Source organism: Notamacropus eugenii, chromosome 2 (genome assembly GCF_028372415.1).
Source record: "Notamacropus eugenii isolate mMacEug1 chromosome 2, mMacEug1.pri_v2, whole genome shotgun sequence".
NCBI lineage: Eukaryota > Metazoa > Chordata > Mammalia > Diprotodontia > Macropodidae > Notamacropus > Notamacropus eugenii.
In genome coordinates, this window is record NC_092873.1 from 276,493,174 (window position 1) to 276,512,069 (window position 18,896).

The following is an 18,896-nucleotide window of genomic DNA, read 5'->3' on the forward strand; positions in this document are numbered from 1 at the left end:
AGGTGGATTGATTCTGTTCTAAGAATTTTAGGAGGAGAAAATGAGAGGGTAAAAACGATACAGTGGTTTTCCAGGACAGAGAAGAGGGTAAAATTTGCTATTTCTCCTAATTGAGATATGTCAAAAATATATAAACATGGAACAGGGGGCAAGGGAGTGAGCATTAGATGAGTCGTTCATTTGAAACAGACAGGAAGGTTGAACACATATACACAAACAGCTTAGGGTAGAAATGCGTCAACTTCTACCTGACAATAAAAGGGTGCATTAAGAGAGACCAGGTAGGTCAGTTGGCACACAAAAATTTTACTTAGTCCTTGAAGTTATTCTTTAAATTACTGACCTTCCAATGTCCACCTTTCACCCAATTCTTACCTGTGGCTCCAAGAAGCTATAGCATGCGCAGGGCCACGCCCTGGTAAAACTGTCTCAACATGGCAAACAAACCAGGTTGAAGATAAACAGACCTCAAATCTGTCGCTGCTGTGGAGCACTTAGAGTTTGGTCAGATATTGAAGATGCCAAGGTCATCCAATGTATCCTGGCAATGGCTAGTCTTTTTTAAAAAAAATTATTTATTTTTAGTTTTCAACATTAACATTCAGTTTCACAAGCTTTTGAGTTTTAAATTTTCTCCATCTCCCTCCTCTCCCCCCTTCCCAAGATGGTGTGCAATCTGATATAGGCTCTGCATATACATTCATATTAAACATTTTCACATTAGTCATATTGTAAAGAAGAATTAGAACTAATATGCTGAACCTTTAGAAAGAAACAAAGCAAAACCAAAAAAGGAGATAGAGAACAAATAGTATACTTCAATCTGCATTCTGCATTCAGACTCCATAGTTCTTTCTTTGGATGTGGATAGCATTTTTCGGCAAGAGCCTTTTGGAGTTGTCTTAGAACATTTCATTGCTGAGTAGAGCTAAGTCTATCAAAGTTAGTCATTGCACAATGTGGCTGTAACTGTACAATGTTCTCCTGGTTCTGCTCACTTGACTCAGCATCAGTTCATAAGAAGTCTTTCCAGGTTTTTCTAAGTTTGCCTGCTCATCATTTCTTATAGCATAATAGTATTGTATTACATTTACATACCACAGTTTGTTCAGCCATTTCCCATATTGATGGGCATTCCCTCAATTTCCAGTTCTTGGTCACCACAAAAAGAGCTGTTAGAAATATTTTTGTACATGTGGGTCCTTTTCCCATTTTTATGAGATCTTTGGGATGCAGACCTAGAGGTGGTATTGCTGGGTCAATGGGTATGCACATCTTTGTAGCCCTTTGGGCATAGTTCCAAATTGCTCTCCAGAATGGTTGGATCATTTTACAACTCCACCAGCAATACATTAGTTTTCTAATTTTCCCACATTCTTCGCTAGTCTTGACTTTTGTCTTGCCACTGGACTTATATGACTCTGGAACAGAGTGAGACTGACAACTTTGTACAACTCTGCCTCAATTATTTTTTTTTAATTTAATTTATTTGTTTTCAGTTTTCAGCAATCACTTCCATAAGTTTTAAATTTTCTCCGCTTTTCTCGCCCCTCCTTCCCCAAGACAGCATGCAATGGATTCTACACTTACTTTCTTATTAAACACATTTTCACATTAGTCATGTTGAATAGAAGAATTAAAACAAATAGGATAAACCATGAGAAAAGCCAAACAAAATATAATACAAGAGAAAATAGTCTGCTTCATTCTGCATTCTGTTTCCATACTTCTTTCTCTGGATGTGGATGACATTTTGCCTCAAGAGTCCTTTGGGAATGTTTTAGGTTCTTGCCTTGCTATGAAGGGCTAAGTCTATCTATTTGAAACAGTCCTTGCACACTGTGGCTGTTACTGTGTATAATAATCTTCTTGTTCTGCTCCTTTCACTCAGCATCAGTTCATATAAGTCTTTCCAGGTCTCTCTGAAGTCTTCCTGTTCATCATTTTTCATAGCATAATAGTATTCCATTACATTCATATACCATGACTTGTTCAGCCATTCCCCAATTGATGGGCATCCCCTTGATTTCTAGTTCTTGGCCACTACAAAAAGAGCTGCTATAAATATTTTTGCACATGTGAGACCTCTTTGGGATAGAGTCCCAGAAGTGATACTGCTGGTCAATGGGTATGCACATCTTTGTAGCCCTTTGGGCATAGTTCCAAATTGCTCTCCAGAATGGTTGATCAGCTCACAGCTCCATCAACAGTGAAACAGTTCCTACTCTCCCACATCTTCTCCAACATTTATCATCCTGTTTTGTCCTGTTAGCCAATCTGATAGGTGTGATATGGTACCTCAAACTCTGCCTCATTTGAATCTAATTTCATACTCAAGGCATCGTCTGCTATATTACCCCAGTATCATAATGTTGGTTTCTTTGAAAACAAAGAATGAACAATACAATACCCCCATTAGACTATGAGCTCCTTGAGAGTAGGGACTGCATTTGCCTTTCTTTGTGTCTCTAGTGCTTTGCAAGATGCCTAGTACATAGTAGGTACCTATTAAATGCTAGTTGACTGATAGGGAATAGATACAGACAGAACCAACTTCCTTATCCTGAAGGGGAGATGAAAAAAAAGTGAGAAACTAAAGGAGGGATGACCCTAAATTGGGGAATAGCTGGACAAATTGTGCTACTTGAATGTAAAGGAATATTATTGTGTTGTTGTAAAAGGTGACAAAAAGAGATGAGTTCAGAGAAACCTGGGTAGTGAACTGATGCAGTGTGAAGTGAGCCAGCACCAGGACATTTTTATACAAGGGCAATATTGTAAAGAAAAATTTTGAAAGACTGAAGAGTTCTGATTAGTGAAGTGATTGACCATGTCCATCTGGGAACTGTGACTCCTTTTGTGTAACTCTGCCTTTTTTGGGGGGTTTTGTTTTGTTTTGTTTTTTTTACAAGGTATCTTTTTTTCTTTCAGTTTTTATTTGGGAAGGGGTATTAGGTGATGCAAGATGAACAGTAGAGACACAAGAAAAAAGGAGCCACTGAAAAACTTTTTAAATGAACAAAAAAGGAAAAGGAAGTTCAGAAAGAAGCACAAACTAGCAGGACAGTTGTGAAAGAAATGTTTTATTACGTACTTTTTAAAGCATATGGCACGAAGTGAAGAGTCACAGTTTCATATACAGTCTTTTTCTATGTATATGGAAATGTTTCTTGGTTTTGGGTGTTTAAATTCTTGGGGGGGGGAGGTTTTTTTTTTATTACCTTCCATTTACTCTATATGTGGGTTCTGTGTACCTAGTTATTTACTTCTCTCCTCCATGATAATAAAAATTCCTTTGTTGTGGGGACTGTTTGTGCCTCTCTTCTGATCTCCAGCACTAAACTACAGTGCTTGGCACATAGTAAGTAGTTAATAAATGTTTGTGAATTGATTAAGAGTGGTCAAGATTTAGGTCAGTTTCTTTGAATTTTTCTGTTTCCTGCTTTTCATTGTAATTCAGTCATGTGAATAGATAAGGTTGAAACTGTTGTGATTGTAGTGTCTGTGTTCCATTATTCTCTGAGCATCAGAGTACTATGATTGTTGTCATCGGAAATGAATATGTTAGTCTTAGGAGGTTGTCTGAGACCCAGAGATACTGTGACTTGCTTCTGATCACATTGCTAATAAGTTACAGAGAGAGATTTTGAACTCTGAGTCTTTTGGCTTCGAACTAAATTATTAAGTGTGTTATGCTTTTTCATTCTTTTGTGTACATGTAGTAAAGATAAAAAAGTTAAGCACTAATATTACTAATGGAATATTTAACTTGGACTAATCTAAATTTTAAGGCTTCTCTATTAAAATATTTTTGCATTGATTAAGATATTTTTAAAATCTTTTTAATACTAAGTGAAAATGTTTCCATTTCATCTAAATAATTAGGGGCTAAAAGCTGGTATTAAAGAAACATGTTTGTGTTTATTATTGTTAAAATAATGTAAAATACTCTAGAAGATTAGGACAAGAATATTTTAAGGTTGTATGGGGGATATTAATCGGTTCTCCAGTTGAAAGCACATATTTACTCAAATTTTATTAGAAGAAATTTAAGTTAGTTATTAAAGAAATTTAGCAGTGCTAAGGATTTTTTTCAGTATACTTTTATTTCGTTAAATATTTCCCAATTACATGTTTTAAAAATTCTTACCATTCATCTTTTAAAATGTTGAGTTCCAAATTCTCTTCCTGTTTCCCACTACTTTGGTAAGGCAACCAATATGATTTCAGTTATACATAGGAAGCAAAATATTTCCACATTAGAAAAGGGAAGTAAAAGAATTATACTTCAGTCTGCACTCAATTCATCAGTTCTTTCTAGAGGTGGTTAGCATTTTTCATCACGGTTCCTTTAGAATTGTCTTGAACTATTGCCTCAGAGTAGTTAAGTTTTTCATAGTTGATCATCATTAAAGGTTGTCTTCTTTTTTTTTTTTAAAGCATTGAAATTTGACTCCTGCAGAAGCTCATGAAATTTTTCCTAGAGTTCAGAGAATCACCGAATCTGAATTGGAAGGGACCTATAGAGAGCACCTCATATTATGTATATATGAAAAGAAACTTCTCTACAACATACCCAACCAGTGACCTGCTGACTTCCCCTCCATGCCCTGTCCCACGAGGATAACTTATTACTTCTTGTATTCTATTTTTTGATAGATCAAATGATTAGGCAATTTTCCCACGTAACTTTAAACTTGCCTTTTTATATCTACCCTTTGCTTTTAGTTCTGCAGTTTGGGATCAGTCAAAGCAAATCCAATCCCTCTTTCATGTGTATGGTAGGAATGGTTTTTTTTTCTTAATAAGCTAGACTGGTGCTTTATGGGGATAGGAACACCATTTCCTTCCATGCCACCTGAAGCAGAAAAGGCCTGGCACATGGTAGGCACTTAATAATGATTAATTGATTGAATTCTGCCCTTCTGCAACTTTAACTTATTATTACTCTTTGTTCTTAACTCTGTGTTCCAAGTTGAATATGTCTGATCCCTTCCTTACATGAAAAGCCTTCAAATACTTGAAGATAATTATCATGGACTTCCCTTGTATTATAATTTTCAACCTTGAATTAGCCAGTCAGTCATTAAAGCATTTAGTAAGAACTTATGTTCTTACATTACATTAATAGGAAAGTTGGTCTCTGTACAGTTAAGCCTGTAGGTGTGTGTGATAACTAAGTATAGAACAGGTTCTTAACTTTTTTTGTGTCATGAATCCCTTTGGCAGCCTGGTGAAGCCTGTGGCCCCCCTCCCTCCCCCCCCTTCTAAGAATAATGTTTTTAAATAATTGAAGTAAATGTTATTTTTCCGTTAGAGGTTAGTGAAAAATAAATGCAATTTTTTTCCCATTGAAGTTTTCAGGTTCTCTGAAATCTATCCATGGGCTCCTTTGGAGCCTGTGGACCCCACTTTAATTCCTGACATAGATGAAGAAGAGAAGGTGACCTGGGTTGGACATTTTGGGAAAACAGATTGAGTGGGCATGCCGTTAGATAAAGATCCAGAAAAGGAGACTGAGAAAAAGTGTAATGTGGTCATAAGCACTCTTGCTGTTCTGGAGTGTCCTCTGAAACTTCTCCATCATATCCACATCTTCTCTGAAATGTGGTGCCCATAACTGATGATCACAATACTCCAGGTGTTGTCTGATCGGGGAAGAATGCAATAAACCAGTCACCTCCCTGATCCTGAACAACATGCCTAACCTTTTTGGCTTCTGTGTCACACTGTTCAGAATGCATAGTGAGGTTAGCGTCTGCATAAGTCCAATACTGATGAAACTGTGAACTGTAATCTTTTTACACAATGGAACTGTCAGCGTCATTTGACTCAATTCCATTAATATTAAAAACTAAATAAAAACTTTTTTTCAAAAATTTATATAACAGAATTATTTGCAATTAAAAAAAATAAAGGCAACCTATATGTCTAATAATGGGGATGATTAAATACATTTTGGTACATTAATAAAATGGAATGCAGTTATGATAGAAAAATATGAGGGCTATAAAAGAAATTTGACAAAACCATGGAGAAATTAGTAGGGTACTAATGCCCCCATCGTTTAGCTTATTGACTTATAAATCAGTCACCAAGCTTTTATTAAGCAACTGCTCTGATGTTCTGGGCACCAGGATATAAAGACAAATGAAACCATCCAGAGCTTACATTCTATCAGGAAAGTCAATGTATACATAAATAATTATATATATCATATTGCAAAATATGTACAAATTAAAATTTTTTGGCAGGGATTGGTGCTAGGAACTTTGGATATCCAGGAAAGACTTAATACGCAAGGTATCACTTGAGCACAGTTTATTGGTTTTTATTCAGATGAATGGTTATGTAATATTCACTTATGATGCTATTCAGTAAACATTCATGGATAGATTTATATTAGACACTGTGCTAAGTGCAAAGGAAGATATAACAGTAAATAATAAAACAAGAGTGCCTTCCCTCCAGTAACTGGGATCATAGATTCTTATACCTATTTTCTCATACACATTTTCACATGTTTTTATAAATAGTTTTTTATGTAAAGATCTGTTTTTATGTGAATTGCATGGTATAACTTTTAGTAGTTTTTATAAGAATAAAATATTATTTTTTTCAGGTATTACATGAAACCTTCCCTAAACATACATTTCTAATGAATGGCCTCATTCAAGGAGTAAAGGTAGGATTAATCAACATATAAACACGTGTTCACACAGAGGACTCTAAATAGACTGTAATAGAAAATTTTTAATGTTACTTCATTTCTCCTAATTTTTGGTAGCAAACAATGATGTTTGATGAACTGCATAATTTCTTATAAACTGTACTTTTTGTTTCTACCATGTAGTTTTTAATAACTGATAACATAATTTCTCTTGCAGCATATCCACCTTTGAAATTAGCCATTTTATGACAGAATATTGTATTTTTCATTTGTGGGAACCTTTCCAGAGATTTTTTTAATAAAGAAATTAAGAATGTAGAAGTGGAAACAAAGAATTCTTTAACCTTCTCTGTTTGGCATAATTTATCAATGATGTATACCCTTTTTATTCTGAGTGAAATTTGATAGTCACTTTTAGAAATATAAAGTGCACTAACGTGCCATTTCTCATGGAATTGATTGTAGTGATAATCTGTCATGACTGAGAATTCAGCTAGAACCTTTTGTTTGATTCACTCTCAGTCTTACAAATGGTTTTATATTACTATTATCTGAACTATTTCCCTTCAGAATTTTGATAAATGAGGAAAATAGAAATTATTTTCACCCATCTAAAGTTGCATTTCAGAATTAAAACTTTGATTTTTTTTTCCTTAGTCTTAATAATACTACCAGGGTTGTTGTTATTGTTGTTTCAAATGTGTTCATGAAATACAACGTTTCTCTGGAGGACAATATTACATAATAGTGACTGCAAAGATACTTTATTATAATCTACATATACAATATATCATAATTACATTTTTTCTATGTGAGTGAAATGACTAGAATGTTTATAAGAATTTGTGTAAATTCATTTTTAAAAATTGTTTTAGGGATTATTGTCATTCCTCAGTGCCCCTCTTATTGGTGCTCTTTCTGATGTTTGGGGTCGAAAGTCGTTCTTGCTGCTAACAGTATTTTTCACTTGTGCACCAATCCCGTTAATGAAGATCAGTCCCTGGTAAGTAATTAGTTAAGCTTTCAGTAGCTAATACTACCTTCCATCCCCACCCCAATTTCTCCCTCCCCCCTTTTTAAATGTATGTGGTTAAGTTTTTTCTCTCTGCCATAAACTTGCGTTTGATGTTTGTAAAAAGACTTTGAGAAAATATAGTAATCAAATCAGGAGTTGTAGAGTTTTAAAGCTAGAAATGACCTCAGACTAGATGATCTTCAGTGCTCCTATTTTATAGATGAAGAGAACTAGGTCTGGGCAGTTTAAGTGATTTATTCAAGGTTACTCAGCCTGGGCAAATCCTAAGCTTCCTCTCCTCTGACTCTTAACTTTTTCACTTCACTGAAACTTCTCGTGATGTTGAGTTCTTTATTACCTATGGTGTAATTATTTTCCACAAAAGTATTTATAAATATACAGTGCTGGGTTGCTTTGAGTTCTAGATCTGAATAGAGACTGTGCTTTTATCTACCCCAGCTCTAGCTTTCTTTTTAAGGTAGGAGAGGGTACAGAAGAGAATCTGTAGCCAGTCCCACCTGAATTAAATTCTGTTAATTTGATAATGATATCTTCCTTGCTTCTGTGAGGGCCTATGCCCTCTACCCTGGTTCCTTCAACTGGCCCTAGCTTTCACAGTGAATATACAGTTTTTGTATTGTAAATTCAAGGTTATTTGTATTGTATGCATATATATATGTATTTGTGTATAGGTACATACACATATATTTTCCCAAAAGCTCTCATCTTGGGATATGAATCTTATACTTGAAGTTGGTCTAGTTTTAGATCAGTAAAGCATAGGTGGTTAAATATTTATTGAAAATTGTAACTTCAATAGGTATCTCTAACTGAACTAGTCATAAATGTAATGCGGACCTATCTGTGAAGAACAAAATAAGTTTCTATGGAAGTGTACAGAGACAGAACAAAGAATTTATCATGAAAACATTTTGAAAAAAGATAAGAAAAAAAGTCCTCTTAAGTGGAATAACTATTTTGAAAGTTTCATTACATAGAATCTACAGAAGAGTTTTTTAAAACTTGAAACATCAATACTACAATAGGAATTTCTTAACAGTGTAGTTTTAATGTCTTGCCGTTTTCTTCAGGAATACCATCCTAACAGATTTATTCTATTTCTGTTGGTGTAGGCATAATTTAGAAAGTAAAACTAACTTGTTGAATAGCATTGTATATTTGTAACTACAAAATAAATATTGATAGCATGTTACTCTATTTATTGTTAGGTAAGATGGCAAATATAAATAATGGAGAAGCTTCTATTTATGTTAATGAGTATCTGTAGGTTATAAAAAGATCAGTTATTTCATTAATTAATTTGGATCTCTTTTTGTCACATGATTTCTTCTAACCCTATTTTTAACAAGCCACTTAGAAAAGTTACATTGTTAGAAGCAGGATGAGTTAGTAAGAAGCTCTAGAATGATATTTACTGTTTGAATTCAACTATCTTTACTCTAATTCACTTGGACAACTCTGGGAGGAAAATTCCAATTGTTGTAACCATTTCCTGTTGATTATCTACTTCTAGGTGGTACTTTGCTGTTATTTCTGTTTCTGGGGTTTTTGCTGTGACATTCTCAGTGGTATTTGCATATGTAGCGGATATAACCCAAGAACATGAAAGGAGCATGGCATATGGGCTGGTACGTTGTGTTATTGGCTAAGGTCCCTGAAAGATGTCTTCTTTCTTCAAACACTACACAACATGCTCAGAAGCAATCCTGTCTTACCATTAATTAGCCTTGAACCATTACTTCACATTTTAAAGAGGAAAAAAAGGCAAATAACCATGATCTAGGTAGGTCAAAACTGTTACTTTGAGGAACCAGTTATGTCAGAAAAAAAAAAAAAACCTGAGGCTCTTCGACTTTAAAAAGTTGGGGGTGGTAGTGTTAGAAGAGAGAAGGGGGTGTATTTGAGAGATGTTACAAAGGTGAAATCAACAGGCTTTGGCAACAGATTAGACATGGGAGGCAAGAGATAGTGAGAAATCCAGGATGGAGTCTGAGGAACTGGGAGGATGATACTGCCCTTTTATAGTAATAGGAAGGTAGACAGGGAAAGACACTGAGTTTGGTTTTGGACATGTTGAATTTAATATGTCTATTGGGATTCAGGATGTCTAAAACGCCATTGGAAATACACAATTGAAGGTCAATAGAAAGTCTGGGCAGGAGAGGTAGATTTAAGGAACGAGATGGTAAAAGCCATGGGAGCTGATGAGATTGCCAACCCTGAGGGACATCTATGGTGAGAGGGTGTGTCCTAGAAGAGGATCCAGCAAAGGAAGCATGAAGGAGCCATCAGACAGGTAGGATGAGAACAAGGAGAGAGTGGTGTGTGAAGGGATAGAGAGAAAAAGTATTGAGGGAGAGGGAGTGATCAGTAGTGTCAAAGATTGCAGAAAGGTTCAGGAAGATGAAGATAGAGAAGGAGCCTGTACTTTCCAAAGATTTCTAAGGGGGAGCGATATTGAAGATACATTAAAGAAAGGAGGCATTGAAGTAGGGAGAACAGTTAATAGAAAAGTGAGAGGTCAAGAGGGACTACATTAGTAGTTATATTTATAAAGACAATGGAGCAGATGTGAGAGATTTAGTGATGAAGGGAACATCAACAAGACTTGACAGCTAATTAGGTATGGAGGGATGTCTTATAAGAGTCAAGAATTTGAGGTTATGAATCAGGATTACTGGAAGAATGGCGGTACTTTTAACAAACAAGGAAATTAGGAGAAATTTTTTCAGTGATAAATATTTCAGTTAATTGAACTTACTAAATGTTTCTTCCTTCTATTAATCTTATCATTACTCTAATCATGTCAGGGAGAAACTCTTCCTGGGATAAATAATAGGAACCTTTTCCTTTAGAAACTAGTTAAACTTAGAATAAGAATGATGTCAAACTGTTTCAGTGCAGGACATTATTTTGCAATTGATTAAGTTTTCTCATTCAGATCAGACCAAGGACTTAGGACAAAGATAATATAATATTTTGTAATATGTATCTTAAAGAAGCAGTGAGGAGAGAATTAGTCACAAGGGACTATACTTAGTGTACTTCCATAGTCCTGTTTCATGTCAGCTGCTTCTTATAGTTCTATATTTGGCTTCATAATTCATGTGTCACTAGGTTCAAGAATCTGTGATTCCTTTGGTGTGAAATCTCCCTCCCCCCATTGGTGAAGGCCATAACCTATCTGTAACTTAGTAGGTTGCCCTTAGTTACAAGACATCTATGAATTTCTGGCCTAGAAAGAAATGTCCAAAGTGTCATAATCCCCATCCTGTTTCTCAGATATGACTACAATTTGAGATAATGTTAAAAGGAATCTTAAACAAGGAAAAGAATCATAATATGTTAAAATATAGTTTGAGGTTAGTATTTCAAAAGGTTTAGTCTCTTTCTGAACTACTCTTCTGGAATTAAAGGTACTCCACCCAGAGATCAATATCGGCATCATTCATTATCAGCGAAGAAGGATGGATTATAGTGGCTTTTCTTCACTTCACTTAAATGATCAATTAATAATTAACAATAAACTTTAGGAGGTGGAAAAGGCAATGATCTAAATAGAGGCATTCAGTCTTTCAAAATTTTGTCTACAGTCAAGTCATCAGACTTTTATTAAGTATCTATCCTATTTCCAGATTCTGTTCTTAAAGCTAATTTCCACCCTTAAACCATTTCTTTAAGAGAGGCCTTTTATTCTTGATCTCACTGACGTAGTCTGTGAAGAGACAAGTCTGGAAAGAGTTTTTAGACCAAAGAAATATAATAACTAATAATGTTCACAAAGTACCTGAAGTTTTGCAAAGATATTCAGTTGATCCTCACAAAAGCTCTGGGAGGTGGGTGCTACAGTTATCCTCATTTTACAGATGGGGTAACTGAGACAGGTTAAATTACATTCCTAATGTCACACAGTTACTAAGTGTCTAAAGGTAGATTTGCGGTCTTCTTAACACCTGATCCAACATTATCCAGTGTGCTACAATGTGTAGAGAAACCAAAAAGGAGATGTTTAAAATATGCCTTCAAAAAAGCAAACTTTTAAATAGTACAACATTGTATCTGTGTTGCTACATATTTAGCAAGGGGTTGGGGAAGTAATGAAATTTGCAAGAGAATATCTTTACTCTATCAGGGTACAGAGTTACTTTGTAAGTAACAGGTTATATTTCTCCCATCCTACTCATGGTGAGGCTTCCTCAGACTTATTCATTGTCTTTTGCAGGTTTCAGCAACTTTTGCTGCAAGTTTAGTAACCAGCCCTGCTATTGGTGCCTACCTTGGTCGAGCATATGGGGACAGCTTAGTGGTGGTCCTCGCCACAGCTATAGCTTTACTAGATATCTGTTTTATTCTTGTTGCTGTGCCAGAGTCATTGCCAGAGAAGATGAGGCCAGCATCCTGGGGAGCTCCCATTTCTTGGGAGCAGGCAGATCCTTTTGCAGTAAGTTTCTTATAAAAGTTATTTATCCTTCTCTCCTTGCGAAAGGTGAATGGCATTGTTGTTAGGCTGTTGTGTTTTTTTAAAGTCTGAGGTCTCCCAACTGGGTAGTTATTATACAATTACTCAGATGAATCTGTGATCTCATTGATTCCTTCAGTACATGTAAATTGTAACCTTTCCGTGTCTTCTCATCCTCTGTGGTTCTTATCCATGTTCTCCTGTAAGTTTATGGAAAAGTGTCTGCCCACCATGCTGGAGGACTTCCTTGCTTTCTCCTGCCAGCTTGAGGGTACCAGTGCAAAACTCTGTCTCTGCCTTTTCTCTGTCCCCAATAGTATTTATTATTTTTTGAAAAAAGCATACTTACCTAGATAATAAAGCTAAGAATATGCAGAATTATTAGTGTAGCCAAAATGACGTTTTTTTTTTTAAATGAGCTAAAACCTAATCTTTACATATTAAGATCAACTGATTATTTTTTGTTTAAGACCTTATAGTTGTCTCTTTCTCATTCTAGTCCCTAAAGAAAGTGGGCCAAGATTCTGTAGTGCTGCTAATTTGCATAACAGTGTTTCTCTCTTACCTACCGGAGGCAGGCCAATATTCCAGCTTCTTTTTATACCTCAGACAGGTAAATCGTCTAATTCTGCCAAAATGGAATTTTCTTCTTAGTTCAACCACAAATATTTTAAATTTATTATTATATATAATTATTATTATTAATTTATCACTACTAAAGAGTTGTTTTCAGGAGGGAGGCATTTTTTCCTTGCCATGGAGTTGCTTTTGGTTATAAAAGCAATACTAATTTTTATAGAAAGCATTTTGTCTGGCTAATACTGTTGATCATTTTTCATATTTCCTTTTGCAAAGTAGGGATATATTCCTCTATATACAATGATGCTACTAAACTTTTCCAGAAGGCTGTAGGCTTTGATGGCCCTCCTTCCATCTGTGCCTTTCCTTTGGTGTTATTTGGTGCACGAAACCATTTATATATACTTGCCTGGTTCCTTTGTGACAAGTAGCAAATATGTGAGACATGTCTGAATAGAAATAACATAGAAATGTTTTGTCTTTCACCTGAATAGAATTTAACTAGAGAATGTTACCTTTATACAACATTAGAGATAGGATACTTGTTTGCAAGATAGACCTCAAGTACCTCTTTTGAAGAAGTTTTCATTTGTTTTCTCTATATCACATAATACATTACTGGCATCCACTAAGCCTGAATCTCCCAAAGAAAGTATTCCTTATTAAATTAGGTATTCTTGGAAGGTGCATTAACTGTTTCAGATCTATAAGATATTCTTACAGTTCAATAAGCATTTTATTGAATGCCTGCTATGTGCCAAGTACTATTTTAGAGATTATGCTTTTGTAAATTATGCTGTAATAGTGGTTATCTATTAATATACTCTTTTTAAAACCCTAGATAATGCGATTTTCACCAGAAAGTGTTGCAGCATTTATAGCTGTGCTTGGCATTCTTTCCATCATTGCACAGGTGAGTCCTACTTCCAGACTTCAACTCGAACCTCAGATGTTACGGTTTTTGTATTATCCAGCAGCAGTATGCTACAACACTAGTCATGAGTGTCGAAGGTAATGTGGAGTAGTGTGAACGGAGTCAGAGAGACCTGTGTTTTCAGTTATCTAGCCTCTCTGATCCACTTTCTTCATTGTAAAATAAGGAGGTTGGACTATATGTTCTCTGAGACCCTTTCCAGAATCTATGATTCTTGATCACCAAGGGAAAAGATATACTGCCAACCTTCTGGAAAAAAAAACAGTTTAACTACTTGTTTAAAGGGATTTTTTTGTTTATTTTAAAAAGACACTATTTTTAAGTTGCCCAAAAATTGTTCAAGAGGGGGAAAATGATTTTTTTAAGAAGCAAAGTAATTGAGTTTGAAAAGCCCAGCCCTAGATTTTTCTAAAATTACAGGCAATGAGTATCATTAAGTAGTGTATGACATATGCATATGATAGAGAAAAACAGAGTTATATGGCTATTTTGCTCGTACAGTTGATTGGTCTGATCTGGAAGTGGGCAATTTATATTTCTGTCAGTGTCTACTCATTCACTGAAGAGGACGATCAGTTTCAGGAAAGGAATCTAGACTTCTGTTGTGTTCTTCGTCTTGAATTCAAATAACAGTTCAACCATAGTAGTGTTTCTTGCTTCTTCATTAGCTTTAATTTCACTTATATAAGGCCTTGCATTTATTGGTAGAGATTAAAAGTTGGAAGACCTAAAATTCAGTCTCATACCTGGGTGTCTGCAGTTAACAAGAATAGTTAAATTTAAAATCTAGCCCGAGAGACCAGCTAAAAAATGACAGGCCTCAGTTTGGCTCCTGAGTTGTCAAGGACCTCAGAGTGCATCTCCAGCCTGTGCATTTGGAGGAGTGGAATCCTGCTACAGCATAGCTGTTAAGTAGAGCACAGATGATAGAGAAACTTGGTCTTCTTAGCCAACCCTTTCTACTTGTGAATGTTTCAGATTGTTATGAAGTCTTTCCTCATATTGAGCAGACTCTGCTTTTTTGTACTTTAGACTCCTAGGCTTTAGACATGAAGGGCCCTTTAAGATCATCTAAGGCTCCCAGACTTTTTTATAGAATTCAGCGTTAGTATGTATCAGTTTTAAAAAACATGTAATAATTAAAGCTTCTGTGATTCAGTACTGCTTCTAGATTAATTTGCATTTGCATTTCAATTTGTATTGAAAAAATAATAAAACATGACAAATTTCTATTCAGTCGATACAAAATAATAGCATTTTATGATTACTATCCACAACCATGTTAACATCTCAGTTGAGGAAATAGACTGAGAAAGGTCATATGACTTGACTAGGGTCACACAGGTAGCGTCTGAAGCAGGATTTGAACAGGTCTTCCTGACACCAAGTCCCATGTTTTTATCCATTGCACCACCTGGCTACTGCTGATAGCTTTATTTATGAATTCACAGACATCTTGCAATAACTGATTACTCCAGGGGTTTATAGCTCAAAGGTTGGGAACTACTGATCTGATCCATTTCCTTTTACACAGCAGCAAACTGAGCTCCAAATAGACCAAGTGACTTGCCCAGTGTCACCCAAGTGACAGTATCAGCCTTTGATCTAGGTCCACTAACTTCACTTCCATTGTTTCCTCCTCTCTCCCATTCTGCTTCTTCCTCCTCTTGTTACTGAGTCTACCTTTTTCTACCTTCACATGATAGTCCTGCAAGTACTTGCCTGCCCCCACCACCCCCATCCACCTCTACAGGTTTTATCCTTTTTGAGTTAGATGTATCCAGGTTCTTTGACAGATCAAGGGATGTACTCTTCACGACTTGGATTATCTCAGTTGCTCACCTGGATGTATTTGTTTTCAGTGTCCTTCCTAAAATTTTAAGAATGCCCAGTATAAGGAGCAGTAGATGACCTAGAAGACATTCCCTTTATGACCTGGGCCTAAACTTCCTCCTCTGTAAAAGAAAGTAGTTTTAAGGCCTTAGCCATTTCTACATCCTGTCAATATGTGTAAATTCTCTGTATATTTTTTCATTTTTCAAAGGAGTCTTCTGCCTGGTCTATGTCATGGAATTATTGTAACATGTTAAAGTTTTATATTTTGTGAAGTTCTACAACATAAAGTTATTACAAATATTCATTTTGCAATTTAGCCTTAAAATGTATACCTCTCGTAGTATGGTAAAAATTACTAAATAGTGACCTTCCATTTTCTGTGGGTACCCCAGCATATTCCTTTTCTATTATTTTAGCATAGGGTTTTTTAACCTTGACTCCCCAGGTCAAGTTCTTATTCAACAGACTGTACAAGTAAAAGGTTTGACTTTGACAACAATCTGTGAGGTAAAAAAGTGTCACGTAGCAAATGTGACATGTGTGATTGTCCACCTTTCCTCTGAATCCATGAGGTTTTGTTAAAAACAAAGGTAGCTTTTTCCCCCTGTCTGCAATATAAAGTATAATTTTAGAATTTGTCCTTGAGAATTATTGCTGGAAATATAAACCGAAGATAAAATGATGATCGTTAAAATTATTCAACTCTTTATCTAAAAACAGTTTTATGTTTTCTTTCCATTCTCTTAGACCATAGTATTAAGTTTACTTATGAGATCAATTGGAAATAAGAACACCATCTTACTGGGTCTAGGATTTCAAATATTGCAGCTGGCGTGGTATGGGTTCGGTTCAGAGCCTTGGTATGTATATGTATTTGCACTTCAGATTTTATTGTTAGTGTATCTTGTCTAAAATGGAAACATTTTCAAGCGTTCCCTGCTAAATATGTTATTTTGTTTCCAAATGGGTAAAAATCTTTTACCTTGATTTGTTTGAGCTTTTCATAGAACCAGTTGGAGGGATCGAAAGTTCATATTTCACAGGCATCCCAAGTGAAAAACTTAACTAAAACTTCCCTTAAATGACTCTCAAAGATTTCTCTAAAATCAACTGACTTCTATCTACTGGTCTCTTCAAGGTGGCACATAAGATTAGCTGATGGTCTTTCTGGATTCAGAGTGTTCAGAAAATATGTCAATATGTTCTGTAACAGGTCGAATTGTCTTTGTTTCCCCCCAACCCCCACCCTGCTAAAAATGACCCAGTTGCAGCATGAACTGAACTCTCCTAATGGGTAAGAAGTATGCTAGATTTGCTGATTTTATTCTGAATTTTGCCTTTTGTATTTTTTGATTGCAGGATGATGTGGGCTGCTGGGGCAGTAGCAGCCATGTCCAGTATTACCTTCCCAGCTGTCAGTGCACTTGTTTCACGGACTGCTGATGCTGATCAACAGGGTATGATGGGGAGCCAGTGATGTGGTTATTAAAAAAGCATACAAGTTTTCTATCTGTTTGGTTTAGTATGCTTCATCATCATTTGAGACTTTTTTTAATATAGAGAAAGGATAACTGCTGGCCTACTTATAAGGGGAAAAAATAAGCTCAATATTTAGTTTGACTTCCCTAGCTTTGTATTTTTAGTATACAGGTGTCTTGATGAGAGATTATTCTTCAGCTCCATTTCTGACTGATAAAACAAAGATTGTCAAAATGTGATTCTCCATTTATAAAGTAAGGATCAATATTCAAAATGTGTTCTAGCTTTTTGGTTTTTGTGAAACAGTATAGTTTCCACTGAGGATGTGTAACATCATTGTTCCTGCTCATAACTTTTGGAGAAAGAATTTCATACTTTGTTCTTTTTGTTGGCTGGGTTATAAACCAATCTAACCAAACCTGGTAAGAATAATTCAGGGTGCACTGAGATGAGACTGTTTGGAATTGGAGAATAAAAGTTTGAAAAAAGATGTTTGATGTTGATGTTAGAAAGAACAGGAGAAGAAAGTGAGAGGATTTTGCATAGTGGTAACAACTTAGGTTGCCAGGAGACTTCAAACTGCATCCCATAGAGCTTGCCAGCCACATCTACTTTGTGACAGCGAGGAAGTCATCTAACGTCTCTTAGCCTCATTTACAACATGGATCCCTACTTCACCATCGTAATAATCTGCAGTACTTACTTAGCAGAGCTGTTGGCAGATTGAAATGAGAAAACATGCAAAGCATATTGCAAACTGTAAAATGCTATCTAGATAAATTTCAGTTATTATTCACAGCTGAGAACATCCTCAATTGGAATTTGGTTAGAAAGAAGGAAACAGACATTCATACCAGGAATACAAATACAAGGAAAGCTACGTTTTAATGGAGGAAGACTAGAGTCAAAAGGGAGCAGAAAGGGTTTGGGGGTAGGAATTCCATGGATAAAGGTACCAGATGCAGGGGGAAGGAAGAGGGAAGTGAATGAGCATTTATATCGTGTCTACTGGTTTACAAATACCTCATTTGACCCTCTGGGAGGGAGGTACTGTTATTACTCCATTTTACAGTTGTATAAACTGAGACAAACAGAGGTTAGGCAACTTGTTCATGGTCATACAGCTAGGAAATAACTGAGGCTGGATTTAAACTGAGGCTGGATTTAAACTCAGGTCATTCTCATTCTAGACCCAGCTCTCTATTCTCTGACAAGAAATGATTTTGATATCTGGAAGTCAATAGCAGAGCCTTGCAAGGAATGAAGGCTGACTGGTCTGGGCTCCTTCACAAAATGGAGGCTTCATGAAGGACTCATTGGTGGGAGAAAGAATGTTCTGAAGGACATTCCAGGGTGAGAAGGCTGATAGAGGGAGTTAGATGTTCCAGTAGTAAGGAGGTCCCAAGCACTGAGGGATAGGGCAGCTAAAGTAATGGTTTCAAAGTCCATGGTGTGAAATGCAGGGAACCCAGAAACTGTAGGGCCTTGGTGTCCATTTTCTCTTTGTTGAGTCATCTTGAAATTCGTTTCTGGGTGATGCATTTGTGATGGAAGGGTTGTTCCTCAGCAGACATGCCTGTTGGATAGATCAGTCTTGTCAGTTCCCTGACCTCATACTGGAGGGGCAGTTTTAGTCCCCACTACCTCCAACTTTATGTTAAGCTGGAGTTTTCAACTGGGACCTCTATGCTCGCCCTACAGAGCAGATTCTTGACTTTGGACGGCAGGAAGCGTTTCTAGTTTTGCTCCTTTAGGAGCTTGTTGCTTTCCAGGTAGGTCTGAGATCAGAGGCTTAGTCTTCAGGGAAAAGTCACAAAGGTTAAAAGTGCAAGACATTCTACATAATTGCTGGAATCAGTTACAGGGAAATTCTGGACTGCCAGAATACTCCATTTAATTTGTG

The 18,896-nt window shown here is 36.1% G+C and overlaps 1 protein-coding gene across 5 annotated transcripts in view; it reads left to right on the forward strand.

The window, feature by feature from the left end:
- The window catches only part of MFSD14A (major facilitator superfamily domain containing 14A), a 56,854-nt gene that overhangs the window by 34,901 nt on the left and 3,057 nt on the right, over positions 1-18,896 (forward strand). For all 5 annotated transcript variants that reach the window (XM_072644111.1, XM_072644109.1, XM_072644110.1 and 2 more), the window contains 8 exons: positions 6,623-6,685; positions 7,546-7,673; positions 9,220-9,334; positions 11,929-12,147; positions 12,665-12,778; positions 13,586-13,657; positions 16,262-16,374; positions 16,874-16,971. In XM_072644111.1, the coding sequence (XP_072500212.1) occupies positions 6,659-6,685; positions 7,546-7,673; positions 9,220-9,334; positions 11,929-12,147; positions 12,665-12,778; positions 13,586-13,657; positions 16,262-16,374; positions 16,874-16,971 (886 nt within the window). In that variant the 5' untranslated portion in view covers positions 6,623-6,658. The remainder of the gene's footprint in view (positions 1-6,622; positions 6,686-7,545; positions 7,674-9,219; positions 9,335-11,928; positions 12,148-12,664; positions 12,779-13,585; positions 13,658-16,261; positions 16,375-16,873; positions 16,972-18,896) is intronic.